Raw genomic sequence first — 16,584 nt, 5'->3', positions numbered from 1 at the left:
TGTGGCCACTTATCTTACAAACTGTCAGATTCCATCACTTGTAAGTCAATACTCATTTTTACATCTAAATCTTCAAACAATTCTAAATTGATCTTCTCTCATAAACAAATCCAAACTAATAAAGTCTGGTGAAGATAGGATACGCTGTAATCTATAAATAAAATTGGAGTCCCTGAAACAAACATTGACAAATTTAACTTTCAATAAATGTTACGAGCCTATTTCGTGGTAATTTTTAGATAGTTACCTAGGTTTAATGAGCTCTTTGCGTACAGATGATCCCCTCTCCAAAAATAGGTCTTTTGTCATCTTGCTAATAATTGAAAATTACAAAGTACACACTAGTTTTTTTTTTTTTTTTAATATTCTTACGAATTAAAAGAATAATATACTATAATAAACTGCAATTAAAGAAATCAATAATTTGGAATGATCTAATTAAAAATTTTCCTTGTAATTTTAGACTCTTGAAAAGAATCAATAATTATCGCTGAAGAATCAAAATTTCTAATTCGGAAAGAAACTATGACTTAATGAACCATACCCTTAATTTTGAAACGGAACTGAAGAGATGTTAGAATGAAGTACTAAAGCAAGTAATAATTTTATTATCAAAAATATACAACTTCCTTGAGAAATAAATTTACTTGAGTCAATTTTTTGGGAGTATAATGTACTTCGTTGAGCAAAGTGTAATCCCCTCCAAAAACGTTAAATTAAAAAAAAAAATAAATCAATAAAGTTTGGAATATAAATTAATAATAGAGAAATATACACCTGTAATAAAGAAAACAATTTATTGAAATTCAACATTAACATGTTTAAATGCCATGTGCTTTATGAGGGAAACCTTCTGTTTTGCTTTATATGTACATTTTGGACAGCTGAATTTAGGACTTATACCACATTCAAATCTTTGATGTCTGATCAAACTCTGTTTGTGGCCATAGTTTCTCAAACAACGATCGCAAACAAATTTTAATGATGTAGAGTCGATGCTGTTTCCTGTGTGCACAAAAATGTTATAATTAATCATTAAAAAAAAATTTTTTTTTTACATTATTTATTGTTTGGCAGCAATTAATTCTCAGGCTATATACATAAGGTAGTCATTTTGCAATCCAAGAGTGGTCAGATTTAACTAGATGTGATCCTACAGTACGGGCTTAATGTCTAAGCAGGACTTAATGTCAAGCTGTGGCCTTACATATAGATTTTCATAAATAACACGCAAATGAACATCCGCGACGATAAGGAGGATATTTAATTTGTAAGGAAGAATTTGCAAAAAAGCGTTGCTATATTGTGGAAGGACTTGTCAGCCATAAGAGAACACAAAGATTCGAAATGAATGCATTCAAGAAAGTACAAAGAATTTAGATGTCTTCACTAAAATTAGACATGATTTAAACCATCTTACCACAATCACCATTGAGCATCATAGAGATTCCAAAACTCTCTGAGGAACTTTTTATAAAACTAATTCTTCTTTCAAGATCCTCAGAAAGCCCCTGGACTTCTTAAAGATTTTCAGGAATCACATAGAGCGGCAGTTCCTTTATTTCACAAATTACTTGGAGCTTGTTGAATTAGACTTCTTTATAAAGTACTATTGGATCAGCATAAAGATTACTCATTATCATTACTAACTGCAACCCTGGATAAAGAAGTGATTGGTAAAAAAAAGCTTTAAAAACGAACACAAATGATTTTATTTTATTTGAACTTAAATGAATACACATATTGATCACATAGACATTGAAGCTTTCAATAGACAGAAATGTGAGCTTAATTCGAGAATAGAAATTTTGAAAAACTATTTTCCTTGTAGGTGGAAGTAGTGTGGAGCCTGAAATAGAAAATTTTGTTTATAACCTAGACTTAAGAAAACAATGAATTTGATGGAAGAATAATATATGCATAAAATAATTATATACTATTTTATATGTAATTAATAATAATAAAAACAAAAAAAAACAAGAAACAAGTCTGACATGTTTAGCTGCAATATGTGCCTTTAATGTTATCTTCTGTTTAGCTTTGTATGGACAATCCGGACAATGAAATTGCGGTTCTTTGCCACATTCGAATTTCTTATGTTTGTATAAACTTTGTATATGAACGTACGATCTGAAGCATTGATTGCAAACGAATTTTTCACTTGACATTAGCATGTTGTTTCCTGTCGGCATAAAATTGATTCAATTAGATTACTTAAATATATCTATAGAATCTATAATGGAAATAAATATGGAATTAAATACTTACAGGTTAAATTTCTCTTAATTACTTTTAATTATATTGAGCTAAAGGTGTGTGCTAAGCAGTAATGTTTTCAGCATTTATGAAACTAAAAAAAAATTTGATTTAAATATCCATTTCTCGTGAACTCTTTTATCTATATGTAACCGATTTCCCAGTCCATAAAAAGTTTTCAATTAATCTTGCTTGTTCATGTATATGGGTGCACAAAAACAACTTTTCACCTTTAAATCATGGAGAGCAATTTTTTTCTAGAACAATTTTTTGGAAAACCCGCATCTCATTTTGTAAATTTTTCATTTTCAGGACAGCTCAACATAAGACATTTTCGTTGGAAACTCAATTTTGAAGATATCAAACGATTGCAAAATTTATTCCAGTGGCCTATAAATTCAAAGAAAATAGTATTTTTGGCTGACGAATTTCTTTTTTAAATATTAATATCACTCCAAATATCTATTTCGGAATAAATTTGTCAAGCTTCCTCCCTGACAAACATAAATTGGAACTGTCAGGGAGGCATGATGTTTTATTGTAATTAATATAAAATTAAAAGTGGAAGTGAAAAAGTTTTTGCATTCGCATTGGTTGGCGGTTACTCGCTAAAACGAATTGCATTTCTTGGGTTACGCAAATAGCCTTTTCAAGCAGAAATTTTGAAGGTGATTTCACCGCTTAATTTCCGATATACGAGTATTTTTTTGAAAAGCACTACCTCTAAAAGCTAGGGCATACAACACTACTTCGGTATGGCACCTGAAAAAAAAAACATCAAGATTGTAGCGTTGTTGACATAAACTTAAGTTTTCCGCCAGCTGCATTAAAAATAGTCGCGCACACTAATATCACTATTATAAAACCCATTTGAATAAAGCTCCATCAAGAAAGAAAGTTATTTTAAACGACCTAGGTTTCATGGTTACTGAACTTGCAACTAACAACTTGAGTAATTCCCAACCATTGAAATTGGTAACCCACAATTTTACATCATTCATAAAACATCGCTATTTCCTAGCGAATTCTTTACCCTGTACGTAAATAAAAATCGAAAATAGACTGTATAATAATTTTTGGAAATTAAAATGTACAAATATCTAATATTTAAAACATCGTTTAAATTCAAAATTTTGTACAAATACTTAACTAAATGCTTTATATTTTAACTGTTAAAAGTTTTATGTACATATAAACAGAATTTAGCAATTAACAATTATTGGACTATAAATACTCACATTGTTGAGAAAGTAAAGTTAAATGACACTTTTAAGATGAAATCAAATTTTAAAGAAAAAAACAACTTAGTTTTTTAAGTGATTATGTCACTAATATGTTTTTTCTGTATAATTAAATAATGAAAAAAGGTTTCAAGTTGATTTAATTTCATCGTTAAGTTTTACAAGTTTCTCAATTGGTGATTCTTCAAGCTTTTATTTTACATAATCCAAAATTAGAAACAACTCAAATTTAACAAATAATAAAATACATCAATTTAATAAAAATTTGAACAACAAATTAATCGCGAGTAATTAAACAATGATTTTTTTTAAAAAACGATATTACTTCTTTTTTTATCAACTATCCTATGGTTTGCAAAAATAAGAGAAAAATAATTAATACGGAGGCTCCTCCTACCCACAGCTGAGAAGGAGGTCTGCAAAGAAACGAAAAAAGAGAGATCTTCCGCGCAATTGTAATCGGAAAAGATCTGATGCATACTTCGGCCTTACTAAATTTCCCTAGCTGACAGCTTTTTTTTTCGTATCGACGATTCAGAGGATACTTGAAGAAACTGGGATCAAGAATACGGGAAAACTTCAATACCATTCCCAAATTACTAAGATTGCCACTATGCAAAGAAAATTTCAGACACTGGGAAGTTACCAGCCAAGTGCTGAAGGAGGACATAGATCTTCCTGGATTTCTAGGATATCTCGGACTGGAGAAGGGATTCAAACTGGCACCAGTAAGGTAGACACAGTTGATATTAAAAGTTGCATGAATCTCGATAAAAACTTACTGACTTTATGGTAGGAACAATAAATAATCTTTTTTTTTAATTTTTGAACGATAAAGGGTTTCTTTTCTTCGCCCTCAAAAATATGAGTCAATTCGTGGCCTACAAAGAGAAAATAAAACTAAAACAGGATACATATTATATACATAAAATTAATGTTTAACGGAGTCATAAAGTGATTCTATTATTCAATATGTTCATCATTATTCTATATTTTTATTAATTATTTTAACCGTCCCACCTTGTTTCTGTTATTCAAACTACACATCTATCTTCAAAGATTAAATCATCAGGATAAAAAGATCAAGAGCAGGTTGCAAAATTTGACTTACACTCTCATAAATCTTTTGTCACCACACTATCTGATGGAATCACAGAAGGTAAATGAGAATTTCAAAATGATCAGAATGACAGAAAACGAGCATGCCATGATAGGAATAAAGCATATTTTTTATAACAATATTTATAACAAAAACAAGAATGACTTAAAAAAAATTATAACAGAGCAATGCGTTTATTGTTTTGATTCACTAGTGGCGCTACAATGGTAATGTGTCAAAAATTAGAATCCATAAATTAAAATCATTGACAAAAAAGCAATTTTTTTATATTTTTTTTTTGTTAAATATTTAAATTCTAAATTTCCAATTAATTACAATTTATTTTTTCGGCATCGCTGTTGCCTGAGAATTGATCAAATCACCTAACTGTTCACGAAAACCTACCATATGTATGGTTGCAATATGCCGTTTTAAATTCACTTTATGCCTTGACCTGTATTGACAATATGGACAGGCGAATTGTGGTTCTCTGCCACATTGATATGATACATGATTGTATAAACTTTGACGATGTTGATACACTTTGCCACATGCTGTACATGAAAATTTTGTTTGACCATCCTTGGCTGGAGGTATACTACTGGCTCGTAGGCTTGTAGTACTTGGCAGGCTTACTAATTGACGAATACGGTTCATATTGCTGGAGATATCAATTCTTTCCTGAAGCTCTCTAACACGCCAGTCACCTTCCCGGTCTAGCAAGTCTAAAAACAACAACAAAAATTAAATGACTTTAGATATAATTTGTCCACTAAAGGACATTAACATTTTTGGTTTTGTAAGGTGTTTAAAAGCAGCAAATATGGCTGTGTAAAAATATAGTTTTATTAGAATTATTGCATTTAATTACACATTTATTACTAATATTTCACAAACCCTTCTAATAACTAACTTATGTTTTGAAAATGGAAAACTAGAATTTTCTTAAACATCAACGGGATTTCCATTTCCATGCCGAATAATTTCAGTTATTTTTTTACTAACTAAAGAAAATGAGGTGATCAGATACTTAAGTTTCTTTATAGTTGGATTAACATTTTAAATTCAAACTCTTTTGTCCAATTTATGATTTCCCCCAGCTAAATTTATAATACAAGACAAATAAATAAATTGTTAAAAATTTCTTACTTTCTTTTTAGGAATTCCATGAAAATGCTTTTAGTAAATATATATATATTTTTTGGCAGAATGCTCAACTTTATATACAAACTGCTTCTTCTTTTTTTGTTGCGCTAATAATGGGTTTTATTAGTGTTTTTTTAATATTCAACAGCAATTGAAACTAAATATTTAGCCAGCACATTCAATTAAAGAATGTTTGCAAATATTCTTCCAAATTCTTGATAAATGTCCAAAAAACAAAATTTGGGGTCATTTTGAACTATTGTAACCATGAAAAAATCTGCAGCTTGAGCTAAAGCACAAATAGCCAATTATTCATATCTATATTAAAATAGTTTAAACAAAAATAATAAGAACACAAAAGCGCTGTTAACCTTGGCTGAAGATGCACCCAAATAATAATAATATAATTAAATAAAAACAAATAACAACCTAAAATGGAAAGAATAAAATATTTTAAAATAAAAACTTACCATTAACCATAACCACGCCAAAACACGACCAGTAGTTTAGCTTCCTTTTGATTCCTCAACAAATGCTAACATTTTCTTTCTTGTAGACATTTTATTTCATGTATTTCTTTTTTTTTTTTAAGCAAGAATCTTCAGTTTTTTACACCTGCAGTAGAAGCCCTTTGGTCCGTCTATTAGTTCCCTTATCGGTCTTAGCGAACCAATAAATAACCCACCCACGTTCAGGAGCTCCCTAGTCTTCTTAAGTTTCGGCGATCACTCGAACATGTATTATTTAACTTTTTCGAACGCGTCATTTGTTGTTTCAGACCTCTTAATGTCTTTTAAGAGCCTAAAATTCGCCTTAGCACTGTTTCGCTCAAATGTGTTTATATATATATATGGAAGAAATTAGCTACTTTTTTACGTTTACGATGTTTTGTGCTTCATATATTTAATTTTAGAAATTTTTTAGTTTATTGTCACTTGAGACTCTTTCAAAGAGCATAAGTAAAACAAATAATTAATTAAAGTACGCAAAGTACATTTTTATTCCATTAAATAACCACAATAAAAACAATAACAAAATATAACCAACAAAAATATTGTAAATATATTTTTTTTTAAAAGTTCCCTTTATTATAAGGATAAAGATGTTTGATGCAAATATGCCGTTTTAGGTCACCACTTCGACGACATCTATATGCACAATATGGGCAGTAAAAATGGTAGTCTTTTCCACAATCATGTTTTCTATGCTGATACAATCCGGCTTTATATTTGAACGATTTACCACAAGTTGGACAACTGTGTCTCTTCTTTAGAAGGGTGCTTAGCACGTTCATATCTGTGGAAACAATCTCTAAATTAGATAAAAGAGTAATCCAAAAACAAAAAACAAAAACAAACAAAAATTGGTTGTATTTAAAGTTTAAAACTAGATTTTACTTACAAGAAGCTTTTTCCCGCAATGATTAGTACTTTGAATAAATCTTTATTGTTGAGTGTTTCCGGTAGATTTGATGCCCTTCACTAAGAGCTTGTTTGAAGAGAGAGGGAGAAGAATAACTGATAAAGTACCCTCCCCAACCTTTCTCTGACATTTCAAAAAAACAAAACCACTGTTGTTTTTCAAAACCTATTATTATCAGCAAAGAACACAGCCGTGCGCAGTAGGCAAATCTACATACAAAACGTATTACTTTCTTCGCAGAACAGAAAACTAATCTCATTAAAAGAATCATACTTTAAGAGTCCCAAAGACTCCCGAGAATCATGTGACCTATTACAATTTAATTCATAATCACAAGTGATACAGTAAGCTTATCCTATCATGTCAGATAAGCTTAACGCAAGAAATATTATCTAGCGAGCAAAACAGTCTCTTTGGATGAAATAATTGTTTCACTGTTCAAGATTTACTATAAATACGTGGAGTTAAAATCAATTTTCCAGCACTCACCAGGAAGAGAGTTACCATTGGGCAGCTTCTACCCTTTCAGCTGATCCAGTCATGAAGACATTGTGATTGTGAACAGCAAATAAATGAAAATATAAATGTATTCCATTCATTATATTCAATTTCAACAAATCGAAAACCATTTTACATAGTGGACTGTCGTTGATAATGATACAAATTCTTTTTTTAAAAAAAAGTTTTACACAAAACAAAAATGAAACATTGCCCAAATCTTATTGTTCATAAACATTATTAAATTGTTTTTCTCTTTTTAAAAATATGTTTATTAAATACACGAATCTTTAATGGAACTTTTTGTTTAGACCAACAAGAGCCAATGTGAGCATTGAAATCGTCTATCCTTTCCGCATTCATATTTCTGAGGCTTTTGTAGACTTGTCTTGTAAGCATAACACTTGTAGCAATTGGCACAACTATATTTCTTTCCTAAATTAAGCAAGAACCATTAATGGTGTGACTGAAAAGATAAAATGAAAAATAAACTATTTTTTTAAAGAAGAATTAACAACAATGAAGTATTTAAAGGGCAGGGAATAGATAAATATATATACAATATGTATATATTGACGAAACAAACAATAAAGTTATACAAGTTGTTTTTAAAACAATCTAATCAAATTTAGGCTAAAACGTGCATGCAACCACTGAAGTGCATTGAAAACAAAGAATTTCTGAAAATTAAAAAAAAAAAATGGGTATTATTAAAGTCCAATTAAGACCTCTTAAAACAAAAAACAAAAAATTGTACTACAACGGACAGTACGGAAATCAAAAATTAATAAATCTAAATAACGTTGTACAAAAAAAGTAAATTATTTAAAAAAAAAAAGAGTGGGAAGTAATTTTCTGGACCAAATAATCAATAACCGAAAATACAAAAATAATAATAAAATTATTTTTATAAAAAAATTATATAACATTACTTTATTTTTTGGATATCTAATGAATGACTGTCAAATGTTTCAGAGCATGTACTTTCAGATAACACCTTTGTCTGGTTCTAAATGGACAATTTGGACACTTAAATTGTGGCTCCATAAAGCATTCATACTTTTGATGTTTACGCAAACTCCTCTTGTGAACGTATGAACGTAAACAAACGTTGCAAACGTAAGGTCGTTCCGCTGGAAAAAGTAAATACATTTATATTAGTTATTACAAAATGTTTTTTGTTGTTGTTGTTGTTATGAATTTTTTGTAATGAGCGGTTTTTATTGATTTAATTATAGATTTCTATTCAAGTGTGGAGTATAAGTGAGCCTTTTTGAGTTTAGGGCATCCGTTGGGATCGCGATAGGATTGCATCTTTTTAGGTCCAGAAGATGTGCAAGAACGAGCGCGCATCTTTCTTTTTTTATGATCTACAAACTCCTGTGAGATGGGGAGCAATATTAAAGAAAATGTCACCGTTTAACAATCTTATCATCACAAACATAACTTATACTGAAGAGAAAAATGCCTTAGTTTAATTAAATGGGTACCGTTTCCATTTTTTCCATCAAGTTTTTCATCCAAGTTAATCAATAAGAACAGTTGATACAATTAATCCACACTTATGATTACTTCTTCATTTAAGAACTAACTTTTCAGATCATTCTAACGGTAGGGATGTTTTAGCAATATTATCAAGAAATTGTATCAAACCTTACACGCCAAATACATTCAAAAATTCGTTCTTATTAAATATTTACTTTCCATTCAGAACAAAACATGTCCTCCAAAAATATAGGAATTTAAAGACAAAATAATATTTATTTATCATAAATTTAAAAATTCTCTCAATTTATAATAGCTTACAGTGTTCATTATTTTGATTTAAATACATTATTTTTTTTTTTTTTACAAAATAATATAATGCAAAGCAAAAAACATTTCAATTTTGTGTATGTTTCACAAAAATATGCGATTTCAGATTTCCTTTATATTTAGCTTTATGTGAACAATATGGACACCAGAACTGTGGTTCTAAGCCACATTCATATTTTTTATGATTATGTAGACTCTGTTTTCGCATATAAGTTTTTTTGCATAATTCACATTGGTATTTTTTTAAATTAAGTTGGCCGCCTGAAAATATATTCAATATTAGTGGGTGTGAGATCAATAAACTGAAAAGAATTTAAAGAATATCTCTTCATTGAGTACAATCTAAAAGCGAAGAATTCATGGAATTAAAAATATCAGCTAACATTTCGTAGGTACATCATTGGCTTAGTTATGGCGAATGGCGTTCAGGGCAAATATTTCTTCGACCTCTCGTCATTTTATAGCCTTTATAATTTTGTCGAAAAAAAAAAAAACAAAAAAATTATTGCAGCAAGATACATAATATAAAATATGTGTTGTGGGTAAAGTGGACTAGCCACATCTTCTTGCCGCCGACTGTCGCCGCCTTGAGCAGCACTTGATCTGCACACAATAAATATAGGACCTGCAGAAATAGTTTAATGATTAAACCTTGGTCTTTGCCTGTCCACAGCTCGACATCATTTATAAACTAACTTATACATAAAAATGGAATTACTTTACAAACATCTAAATTCTATGATAAATCTCTGACCCATAGCTAGCCATATTCTGAACCAGCTATTCAGCTAAATACGATGAATATAATTCATGCTAATAAAATTGAACACACTATAATTTATGACGAAACAATAAATTTAAAACATAATAATAACCAATTAATATTGACTTTTACCAATATTTCGACCGTGTGCTCCTTTGACGATTGGCCGAAGTAGATTCTACGAGGGTCGTTTGAAAAGTCCGTGCAAAGTCAGAGAGATAGCACCACTGGCGCGTATCGAGGTTATGTTTAGTTAGTAACATCTCTTGGAAGAACACACACCAAGTTTCAGCCAGATCGGTCTATTTCTTTGTGTTTGGCATTCGTTTGAATCGAGGAAGTCGAGTGATTTTCAAAAAATGGACGAAAAAGAATTTCGTGTGTTGATTAAACACTACTTTATGGAAGGCAAAACGCCTCAGGAGACTAAAAGAGAAGCTTGATAAACATTATGGTGACTCTGCACCTTCGATTAGAACAGTTTATAAGTGGTTTCAAAATTTTCGGAGTGGCCATATGGGCACATGGGACGCTGAACGTTCTGGACGCCCTGTTGAGGTTACTACTCCAGAAATCATTGATAAAATCCATGATATGGTGATGGATGACAGAAGAGTGAAGGTGCGTGAGATTGCTAGTGCTGTGAGCATCTCGAATGAACGGGTACATAATATTTTGCATCAACATTTGGACATGACAAAGCTATCAGCAAGATGGGTGCCGCGATTGCTCACGCTTGACCAAAAAGGAAATCGTGTGAAGTGTTGCAAGGACGGTTTGCAGCTGTTCCAGAAGAATCCGCAGGACTTTAAGCGTCGTTTCGTCACTGTGGATGAAACATGGATACATCACTACACTCCTGAGACCAAAGAACAATCTAAACAACGGGTTAACAAGGGGGAATCTGCGCCAAAAAAGGCGAAGACCGTTCCTTCGGCCGGAAAGATTATGGCGACTGTCTTTTGGGATTCGCAAGGAATAATCCTCATCGACTAAGTGGAAAAGGGTAAAACTATTACAGGTGCATATTATTCATCGTTATTGGACCGTTTGAAAACCGAGCTGCAAGAAAAACGTCCACGATTGGCCCACAAAAAAGTCCTTTTCCATCACGCACAACGCACCAGCTCACACCTCAGCAGTTGTGGTCGCAAAATTAATGGAAATAGGGTTCCAACTCGTTTCACATCCCCCCCTATTCTCCAGACTTGGCTCCCTCGGACTACTATTTGTTCCCCAATATGAAGAAATGGCTGGCGGGAAAAAGATTTTATTCAAACAAGGAGGTGATTGCAGAAACGAATGGCTATTTTTCAGACTTGGACAAATCCTATTATTCGGAAGGGATCAACAAACTAGAGCAGCGTTGGACGAAGTGTATAAGCCTAAAAGGAGACTATGTTGAAAAATAAAAAAGGTTTACCCCCCAAAAATTAAGTAGTTTTTATTTTTGCACGGACTTTTCAAACGACCCTCGTACTTAGCTTCGTCTATGAGGTGACAACACAACTGAAAGTCCGAATATATTATATCTAAAGAGACATGAAAAAGAAGTAGTTACCAAGGGATGCCAATGCCACTTTCAAAAACCAATATTATTAATTTAAATTTATCATTAAATGATTTGTTTTCGTAGAGAAATATCCTAATAATAATTTTTAATTTAAAATAATTTGACGTGAAAAGTCTTAATTAGCTTCAACATTTCCTACCACTTCAAAAGTATTTTTTTTGTAGATATTGCGATACGACTAACGTGGAAAATACACTACAGCTTGATGGTTAGATCATACATAATTAACGCTTTAGTAGTAAATGAAAATTTATTTAGTACATACATTAGTAGTAAATGTAATAAAGTAGTAAAATAGTAATACATGATACTATAAAAAATTAATTCAAGAAGTTCTGATTTCTAAAATCTAAATTGTTACTTCTTAATAATAATTTCAAAATGAAAGAAAATAATAAAATTTAAGAAGAGTAGTTTTTTTTTAAAAAGAAAAAACTATGAACTGAAGAAAGCATAGTTTCACAATATTCAGCTAGTGGATAATTGAAGAAGTTTCCCAATTAAATTCAATTGTTGGCAGTTTTCTTTTTATAATGTCTGTTATAATAATGTGTTTTAAGATGTACTTTCTGTTTAGCTCTATAATCACAAGCAGAACAGGTAAATTGTCCTTGTTGGCCGCATTCATATTTTAAATGTTTTTGCAAATTCCTTTTCTGCTTGTAAGTTTTATTACAGAATTCGCATTGGTAATCTTTTAATGCGAGAAGACTACCTGAAAACATAAGGAAATAATTAGTATATATTTTACAGAATAATGTTATTTATATAATCTAAAGTTAGATAAATCAATGAAATAATATCAAACAATACTACCCTTTAATTAGTTGAATGAAACACCAACGATATTTACAATATTAAAGTTTCTACAATTTGTGAATTGAAAATTTTTAATTAGTACTCGATTTCAACCTTTTACAAACAGCAGTAAAAGTTAATTTAATCTATGATTACAAGGTAAAATATTGTTTTTACAGAATTTATTTGGAGGAAGCTGTAAAAGAAGCCTAGCTCTGCATTTGGGCATTTCTTTTTTTTTTTTTCTTTTTAACTTTCCAAATCTTGGAACTTTGAAAATGTTTATTTTGTAATGTTAAGAAAAAAATGACCTGTGTCAATCTTCTTTAGATTTCATTTTTTCTTCTTACTTCCTTTTCTTCTAACCCAACTTGGAAGTAAATGCCATCGGGCACATTTTCTATTTCTTATATGATACAGGTTTTTAAAAAAAATTGGTCAAAATCACCTATAGTTTTACCAATAAAAATCTAGAAAACATTAAGAAGTTATAAAAAAAAATATCAATTAAAATCGATTCAGTTAAGCTAAACGATCAATAGATTAAATAGCTTTCTCAAGCCCATTACCAAACCTTAAATACGCAAGGTAAAGCCGTTTTGGCTAATCTATAGAATAGCGCCCCGGAGGTGTGGCCTGTTTATTTTTAGGGGGTGGGAAGTACAGCGCACCTACCGGTGAAAATTTAAACTACTTCCCGCCAATGAACTGTTTCGGATTGTGCGAATTTCGTAACGCTTATGTTTCGCGCGCATGCGCAGTACACTTACTGCATAGCAACTGCTTCCTGTTTAATGTATTAATAGTTCCCGCGAGTGCTCTGTATGTGACCTGAGGTGCCTTTTTTTTGTAACTTTATGAGTATGAGCGTATTAAATTTGCAGTTTTTTTTTTTTAAATTAAAGCATGATTGTAGTGTGAGTGAGGATGGAGTAATGAATGTTATAAAATTTTGTTCGATTTTCTGGAGGGAGTTCGACAAGTATACCCTCCTCAAGAAAAGGACTCCACAGAATATGGTAAGTTTCTTTTGTGTTGTTCTGTGTAATTATTGTAATGAATCTTGTGACACAAATTAAAAAATTGAGGGTGATTAGGTAGGTTAGGAGGGGGGTAAGAAAAAATCAGGGGGTGTGGGGGGCGAAGCCCCCCATTAAGAAATAAATAAATAATTCGAAGGGATTCTGATTCGCTGTTACCATATAACCCGCTAGATTTAAGTGTAAATATAAAATAAAGAAATAGTTTTATATTTATATTTGAATATGGCGGGTTCTATAGTAACAGCGAATCAGAATCACTTCGAATTAGGCCACGCCTCCGGGGAGCTATTCTAAAGATTTACCGCCGTTTTAAAGAAGGCTCTAAGCCTAATTATTGTTACAATAATATTACGAGTAATCATTGATAATTTAAAAAAAAAAATTACATTTACCTAATGTTGTAAAAAAAATAATACATAATCAATTGAGTTGCTTACATTTTCAATTTTTACTTCAACAATCATCACTCCTCACAGACGAGATCACTTTTTAAACATCGAAAAAAAAAAAAAAGATTAAAACCATCATCAAACAAACCACTGTTTAGAAGCATCTGAATGTTTATTAAAATAATGAGATTTAAGATGTATTTTCTGTTTAGCCCTATAATCACAAATAGTACAAGGAAATTGTCCTGGTTTGCCACATTCATATTTTTTATGATTCGTTAGACTTTGTTTAAACTTATACGATTTATTACATCCATCGCATCGATGTTTTTTCAGAGCAGATTCTTCGTTACCTGAAAAATCAAAAAAAATAAGAACAATGAATAACTGTAGATGATCAATTTACATATATTTTTAGACATAATGAGTTATGACATTAATTTTTGTAAATACCTGTTTTTTTTTTCTTGTTTTAATCCCACTAAAACTCGAGTAGCACCCAACAAAATAATATAATATAGAGTGAAACGAAATGAATACAATTTAAATTCGTAGAAGCAGCTTCAACAAACTATTTCTATGCAAACATTAATTTTTTATTTTATAAGAATAAATTTATAAAAAAGATTGAGTCTAAATAAGTAAAGAGAAACTAAATACATAATTAAAATAATCACATCACAAATAAATTCGAATACACAAACTATTTGCCTGGCAACTAAATTTTATTTGTCATAATTATATTTTTATTGTTATTTTAAATACTTATAAGTTATACAAACAATTAAAATGAAATTTTAAGGGGTGCTAGTATAATATACCAGCATTAATTAACCAATTCTATCGTCAAAAATATTTTTAGCAGTTTTCATATGTCTATTGAAATAATGTGATTTAAGGTTAACTTTTTGATTGGCTTTATAATCGCAAATAGTGCAGCAAAATTTTCCTGGTTTGCCACAATCATATTTTTTATGTTTCGTTAGACTTTGTTTAGTCTTATACGATTTATTACATCCATCGCATCGATATTTTTTCGGAGCAGATTCTTCATTATCTGAAAAATCAAAAAATTAAAAAAATAAGAACAATGAATAACTGTAGATGATCAATTTACATATATTGTATTTTCTAATAATGTCTATCCCCTGAAACCTGTTGAAGATTTGATTAACAAATATACTTATAGATAGGAAGTTACATAGTTAAGATCAAATATCCCCTGGGAAGGAATGAGGCTTTGAAGTTGGCTGTATGGTGAAAAGCCAATGCCAGAAAATAAATAAAAAAAATTAAAATAATCACAGCACAAATAAATTGGAATACATAAACTATTTGCCTGGCAACTAAATTTTATTTGTCATGATTATATTTTTATTGTTATTTTAAACACTTATAAGTTATACAAACGATTAAAATGAAATTTTAAGGAGGAAAAATATAATATCCCAGCATTTAACATTAATTAGCCAATTCTATCGTCAAAAAAGTTTTTTTGCAGTTTGCACATGTCTATTGAAATAATGTGATTTAAGGTTAACTTTTTGATTGGCTTTATAATCACAAATAGTACAGCAAAATTGTCGCTTCTGACCGCATTCATATTTCTTGTGTTTATGCAAACTTTGTGCATGTTTATAAGATTTGCCACATTGTTCACAATTATGTTTTTTTAATAAGAAACCACTTTGGATGTCTGAAAGAAAAGGAGAAAAATAAAATAGATATTAGCTGATTAATCACCTCTGAAAAGATACAAACAACATTAATGTAATTAAAAATAACAAATATAATTATATATTAATACCTGCTTACACCTTCCTCCCCACGGGTATTTCGACACTGCGACTTTTTAAATTGAGAGCCTGCCGTAGCCGTGGTGATGAAACGATCATCACAGGTATCCTAGATTCTCTAACGAAGTTCAAGAAGGAGAACTGAGACCCGGCAATAAGCGATAATTACTCCCTGGAGTCAGCTACCCTCTCCATAGGTCTTTCTTAAACATGGTACCCCAAGAAGATTCGTAGGTAGCAGATTAGGGTATATTCCCCTCCTAACTTGAAAAGTATCTAGGCTTTCCAAGAAGTGAGGATGCCCCGATGCTCCTTCAGGTCCAAGGAGGAGCAATTTTTTCAGATAAACTCAGAGAGAACTCCGTTTTAGACAATGTCAACCATACTTTGGTGCACGTCTGATGGCGCCTTGGAATGGCTAATAAAATGCTGCGAAGGGAGGGAAGTAGCACTCTAGGACCTAATAACCCTATGGAATCCTCAAATCGTCTCTGCTGGCCAGCTCTTAGGAACAGTTGGCCATGGCTCTCCATGAGAAGAATTGATCAAATTTAGCCCTTCCCTCGGCTTCGCCATAGAATTTTTAAAATTTTACTGGGACGTACAGACATATACATAAAGCGATACCACGATAAATGGAATGTTATTGAAAAAATCTTATACTATCAATATTTAACATTTACTTTGTGTTAATTTTTTTTTTTATGAATTCACTGGTCATTACTGAGTCCCAATGTATTATAAC

General features: G+C 30.9%; 1 protein-coding gene and 2 long non-coding RNA genes across 5 annotated transcripts; all 3 read right to left on the bottom strand.

Moving 5' to 3' along the window:
• Positions 1-1,694: 1,694 nt before the first annotated feature.
• On the bottom strand, positions 1,695-2,344 carry LOC141450632 (uncharacterized). Its single transcript, XR_012456201.1, has 3 exons — positions 2,269-2,344; positions 1,995-2,182; positions 1,695-1,849 (listed from the first exon to the last, which is right to left on the bottom strand). It is a non-coding gene; the product is annotated as an uncharacterized lncRNA (long non-coding RNA).
• Positions 2,345-2,358: 14 nt separating this feature from the next.
• On the bottom strand, positions 2,359-9,738 carry LOC141450557 (longitudinals lacking protein, isoforms A/B/D/L-like). 3 transcript variants are annotated; one of them, XM_074121202.1, is made up of 4 exons: positions 9,469-9,738; positions 8,595-8,795; positions 6,213-7,038; positions 2,359-5,321 (listed from the first exon to the last, which is right to left on the bottom strand). In XM_074121202.1, the coding sequence occupies exons 3-4, from the start codon at positions 6,220-6,222 to the stop codon at positions 4,936-4,938; spliced, it is 396 nt and encodes a 131-aa protein (XP_073977303.1). In that variant the 5' UTR covers positions 6,223-7,038; positions 8,595-8,795; positions 9,469-9,738; the 3' UTR covers positions 2,359-4,935. The 3 variants fall into 3 exon arrangements, 1 of the variants encoding a protein (XP_073977303.1); XR_012456174.1 differs by lacking the exons at positions 2,359-5,321; positions 6,213-7,038 and adding an exon at positions 7,750-8,128; XR_012456175.1 differs by lacking the exons at positions 2,359-5,321; positions 6,213-7,038 and adding an exon at positions 7,750-8,097.
• Positions 9,739-12,424: 2,686 nt separating this feature from the next.
• LOC141450627 (uncharacterized) lies at positions 12,425-15,099 on the bottom strand. The gene is made up of 4 exons (XR_012456199.1): positions 14,497-15,099; positions 14,092-14,396; positions 12,923-13,081; positions 12,425-12,528 (listed from the first exon to the last, which is right to left on the bottom strand). It is a non-coding gene; the product is annotated as an uncharacterized lncRNA (long non-coding RNA).
• Between the last annotated feature and the right edge of the window lie 1,485 nt (positions 15,100-16,584).

The sequence above is a fragment of the Rhodnius prolixus genome, unplaced genomic scaffold (genome assembly GCF_049639745.1).
Source record: "Rhodnius prolixus isolate KJV_2025 unplaced genomic scaffold, Rpr scaffold_1, whole genome shotgun sequence".
Taxonomy (NCBI): domain Eukaryota; kingdom Metazoa; phylum Arthropoda; class Insecta; order Hemiptera; family Reduviidae; genus Rhodnius; species Rhodnius prolixus.
This window is presented reverse-complemented; position numbering and strand designations above follow the sequence as displayed.